The sequence below is a fragment of the Bufo gargarizans genome, chromosome 4 (genome assembly GCF_014858855.1).
Source record: "Bufo gargarizans isolate SCDJY-AF-19 chromosome 4, ASM1485885v1, whole genome shotgun sequence".
Lineage (NCBI taxonomy): Eukaryota > Metazoa > Chordata > Amphibia > Anura > Bufonidae > Bufo > Bufo gargarizans.
In genome coordinates this window covers 54,684,411-54,689,708 of record NC_058083.1, presented here as the reverse complement: position 1 = coordinate 54,689,708, position 5,298 = coordinate 54,684,411, and the positions used below count along the sequence as shown (strand labels likewise).

Sequence of the window (5,298 nt, the reverse complement as noted above, 5' to 3'; positions counted from 1 at the left end):
TGCCCCACTCACAACAGGTCTAAAATTGTGGGTGCGGAAGGGGACGTGCCGGCAGGTCCGTCTCATTTACCATTTTCTACTCCTGTTTTAGGCTAGGAAGCCATCTTACATTTAAAACTGGCGCAGGATGCACCAAAGTTATGGAGAGGCCGGCGTCTCTTTATAACTTCAGCGGATCCTCCGCCATCGCAGGGGCTTTATTAAGGCCGGAGTCTACAACGCCATTCTTAATAAATGGGCCCCAAAGTTGTTAATGGTGGGGAAGATGTCACCTTGGTGTCTGCTCTGTGGACAACCAATGAAGGAAGATTTCCCTGCATCAGAAACATAAACCATGAAGATTAGACCAATGGAGATCAATACAGAAAAATACATTTTAATTTCTAGCTATAGATATCTCCGTGTTTCTTAGTCCTATACGGGCAGGGCAAATGTTATCAACCCCTCAGGGTCAGCTGAGGGACTTCTAAGGGCAGCTGAGGGATGTCTCGGGGCAGATGAGGCAGCCGCACAGACGTTCTGAGCAGCAGCAGAGTGTCCACTCCTCCTGTATATCCCCCTAACATTGCTGGGATCCATGGGGAGCATCGTCCTTACTATATCGTTAGATGGGTCGGTAATAAGGGTAACATATAAAGTTACCATCACACAGTCATCAGGTAATAACAGCATAACATGTGGATCCAGGCAAATGAAGAAAGCGGCAACCAGAAGCAGGAGACACCTGGAAAAAAGGAGGAAAAGTGGTTAAATAACAGTCGAGAGAAGAATCCCATCCTCCCTTCCCTTTTGTCGCGATATTAACAGTGGGGGTATGTCGCCCAGTACTGAACTGGGTGGACATTTATTGTTAATTTCCATGGTTATGAACGATTTATTAATTATCTCGGTTACCACGTAACATCACCGCCATGATTTAATGCACATAATCTAAATAAATACATAAATTTAATTAATTAAGAACTTGTCGAGTAGTTACTGAGGTAGGACTTATCTCACCATTTGTATCCATAAAGAAGTTTATTTTCCCCTTGGGCATCTGTGAAGACAACCCCTGGAACCCGGAGGGATGTCCCCACCAGTGGTGGGAATATAGGTAACCAAGAGGTCATTGTCTTAGATCCACTACGGTGAACGAGGGATCGCCCGCCACTCAGAGGCAAGTGGTTGGGTTTGTTGTGGTTGTGCCCTAGATGTCTGCCTGCTACTGCCCCTCGGGGAATGGCTTCCCGGGGGTAAAATGGTCTCACCAATGTACCTTTGACCATGATAGAAAACAGAGGGTGGTTATTAACGGTACACACTCAGATTGGGTCACTGTCACTAGTGGAGTACCTCAGGGGTCTGTATTGGGCCCTATTCTCTTCAATATATTTATTAATGATCTTGTAGAAGGCTTGCATAGCAAAATATCAATTTTCGCAGATGACACTAAACTGTGTAAAGTAATTTACACTGAAGAGGACAGTATACTGTATATATACTACAGAGGGCAGTATACTGTATATATACTACAGAGGGCAGTATACTGTATATATACTACAGAGGACAGTATACTGTATATATACTACAGAGGGCAGTATACTGTATATATACTACAGAGGACAGTATACTACTACAGAGCGGACAGATTGGAGGCTTGGGCAGATAAGTGGCAGATGAGGTTTAACACTGACAAATGTAAAGTTATGCACATGGGAAGGAATAATGCAAGTCACCCGTACATACTTAGGCTCCATTCACACGTCCGCATTTTGTTTCCGCATCCTTTCCGCAAAATTGCGGAACAGATGCGGAATATATGCGGACCCATTCATTTCAATGGGGCCGCAAAAGATACGGACAGCATTCAGTATGCTGTCCGCATCCGCAATTCCGTTCCCTTCCGTTATGCGGATCCAGGAAAAAAGTAGAGCATGTCCTACTTTTGGACGTAAATTGCGGTCCGTTGCCCTATTGAATTCAATGGGTCTGCAAAAAAACGGATGACATGCGGAAAGGTACCAAATGTATCCGTATGTCATCCGCATGTCATCCGTAATTTCGGATCCGCAATTGTAGATCCACAGGAAGTAAACTAAAAAAATTGCCCCATGTGACTTTCAGCACCAGGGAGAGCTGAAGAGAAGGAAGTGCTGTGAAGTCACAGATAGTGAAACTTCTGCAATATGACGTCGTTTGAGGTAGAAAAAATGATAATTTTGATACAGGAGAGGCCTGCCTTGTGGGACACAAGGGCTAAGTCTACCATGACAGGATCATGAAGGACCAAGCATGGGAAGAAATTGGTAAAGAGCTGATAGGAACAGCATGGGACTCTGCCTCAGTGTCCAAGAAAGAAAAAATTAGTGAGTAAATAATATTTTAAAATCAGTGTAATTTTTAAAGGTTCACACACATATCCATGGAGCACGGTCTATGAAAACCAATCCTGCCGTGCTCTAGAATGCAGAAGTGCACGGCGTCATTGGTTGCAATGACGCCGTGCACTCCTGCACTCAGCAGCATAGCAAGCTGGGTTTTCATAGATTGTGACCGTGACATGGTGCAGCAGGTGCCTAGGCGACATTATACTGCATGGGCCAGCAGGAGCACTCGGTGTCATTGGTTGCAATGACGCCGTGCACTCCTGCACTCAGAAGCATAGCAAGCTGGGTTTTCATAGATTGTGACCGTGACATGGTGCAGCAGGTGCCTAGGCGACATTATACTGCATGGGCCAGCAGGAGCACTCGGTGTCATTGGTTGCAATGACGCCATGCACTCCTGCACTCAGCAGCATGGCAGGCGTGATGTAAAATTTTTAATCCTAATATATTTTTTGTATTTTTATTTCAGTCCAGCAAATCAAGAAGAGATGGAATACCTGTCGGGACCAATTTCGGAGAGAATTGAATACTAAAAGCAGGAGTGGTGATGGAAGCATGAAAAAAAAACCCTATTTGTATACCCGACACCTTCAATTTCTTCTTCCAATAATGGATTTAAGAAGGTAAGTCATTTTTATATTTTTGTAGGACAGTGGAGCTTTTAGCAGTTACTAATTATAGTTGTTGTGCAGTTTGTTTGCTATGCTTAGGAGAGATCATCAGCATCTGATCAGAAGTTTGAGAAGGCAGCGGTGCTGGCAAAAGCAACGCAGGCTTCTGTGTTTACCGCTGGCCCAGTGACGTCACGACTAGTATCACTGGCCTGGGCGCGGCTAAGCTCTCTTCAAGTGAACACAGATTAGCCGTGCCCAGGCCATTGATAATAGTCGTGACGTTATTGGGCCGGCGGTAAATAGTGTTAAGGCCGCGGCGCTACTACCAGCAACGCTGCTTTCTCAAACAGCTGATCAGATGTTAATGATCTTTCCTGAGGATATAAAACAAACTGCAGAACACCTTTAATAAAATCAGTGCCTCAGACTGTAGCCCATGTCACGTAGATGTAATATTTTTTAGGGGTTTTAAATTATCCTTTGTTGCGCCGCTGTGCCCCTCAATATGTTTTTGCGCCCTGTATGTAATAACAGCTGAGCGCCTCAGACCTTGAGAAAAACAGCTCACCTTTTACCTGTCTGTGTCACCCTCCGCTGTGATTGGACAGCACCACAGCCAGATCCAAGAAATGGCCACGTAGAAAAGCTGGTGTCTCCTCCCCGTTGTTCCCCTGATATTAATTTGAATACAGGGCGCATAAACATAATGAGAGGCACAGTGGCGCAACAGAGGAGCAACAGAGGAGCATTAAACAAATTCTACCAATATGACATCTAGTTGACATGGACTATAGCAGGCATGCTCAACCTGCGGCCCTCCAGCTGTTGTAAAACTACAACTCCCATAATGCCCTGCTGTGGGCTGTTCGGGCATGCTGGGAGTTGTAGTTTTGCCACAGCTGGAGGGCCGCAGGTTGAGCATGCCTGGACTATGGTGTTAGGTACGGCATTATTGAGTACAAACTGATGGAAGGTGCTCTTTTAATAAATCAAATAATTTTAATATTAAATTTATTTTACAGAACTGTGGACAATCTCTCGGACACTTCCAATCCACAAGCATTGTCCGGCAATTTGGCTGACAGACCAGGAATGTCCACAGATGATATCCAAGCGGAAAGTGAACATCCTGAGGCCATGGGGGAATCTTCCGTGGCTTCATTATCTCTCCTTCACCAGCCTCTGCTGGAAAGATTGCAAAATCCAGAAGAGGTCACAGAAGTGGTAGATGCTATTCAAGAACCAGTCCAGGCCAATCCAGAACCCAGCCAGCAACAAAGAGCAGCACCTGCTAGCCGTTCATCTGGCAGACGAGGCCAAAGGGTCATAACCGATTCCGGTTTAGATCTCCGTAGTCAGGTCGACATGATGGTTATGGAGTATTTAAACCGGAATCGGTCTGACGGCAAGGAAGAAGTAGCTTTAAAAGGGCTCGCTCCTTCCTTGCGCCGTGTGCCAGATGAACGGCAAACACGGTGCCTTTCTGCTCTGGTCATGGTACTAGATGAATTTACGGACCCTGAAGAGCCACATGATGTTCTGCACTTTTTAGAAAAGAGAAGAGACCAAAGATTAAAGGTCATAACTCCTCATTCCCGTCTTAACAGACTGGACACCCCAATTATGCACACCCCTGGCCTATATACTAGGGAATTATTTGACTTATAATTTTTTTTTGCTTGAAATAAATCTTTGTTATCTTGTTTAAATTGTGTATGTGTGTTTTCTCTTCAAACATGTCATAATTTAATATTTTAATAATGATGACCTATTATCTATTTAGGTCATTATTTATAAAATATCATGTACCCTCTCATTTTTTATTTTTGGATCATAGCTGAACCCCACAGTCCCCCCCATTTTATCACCATGGCAGCTTCATTGTGCACATAAAGGGCAACACACTGCCGGGCAGATGCTTCTGGCAAGTAGTGTGTTTGGTGACGTTACCAGCAGTAATGTGCGTGCTTTTGCGCAGACCTAACAAAAAAGGCTAGGGCAGTGCTGAAGCCAGCCCATCAGAGCCGCTGATGTCATCAAACACACTGCTTGCCAGAAGCATCTGCCCGGCATTGTGATTTTTTTTTATAAAATATCATTTTCAATGTGTGATCAAGCACATGTCAAAGCAGAGCATCAAAGGGCAGTGATGGTCAGTTTGCAGTGTTTGCCAATGAACACATGCGGCCTGCCATCTTGACTCACCCGTCCAGCGATGCACAGGTAAGCCCTTACCTGTGCCAGGAGCCGGTCTGAAATCAAATGCGGTCACCGGGAACAGGCAGTTCTGATAACAGCCCAATGATGGCCCCCGG

At 45.1% G+C, this 5,298-nt stretch overlaps 1 protein-coding gene across 1 annotated transcript; it reads left to right on the top strand.

The window, feature by feature from the left end:
- Positions 1-2,749: 2,749 nt before the first annotated feature.
- Positions 2,750-4,651, top strand: LOC122935185. The gene is made up of 2 exons (XM_044290950.1): positions 2,750-2,992; positions 4,006-4,651. The coding sequence occupies exons 1-2, from the start codon at positions 2,925-2,927 to the stop codon at positions 4,649-4,651; spliced, it is 714 nt and encodes a 237-aa protein (XP_044146885.1). The 5' UTR covers positions 2,750-2,924.
- Positions 4,652-5,298: the final 647 nt, after the last annotated feature.

Excerpts from the sequence above, each read along its gene's own strand:
- LOC122935185 (XM_044290950.1), top strand. The coding sequence starts at position 2,925 with ATGAAAAAAAAACCCTATTTGTATACCCGACACCTTCAATTTCTTCTT. Across the intron at positions 2,993-4,005 it reads CCAATAATGGATTTAAGAAG|AACTGTGGACAATCTCTCGG; the intron begins GTAAGTCATTTT and ends TTTATTTTACAG.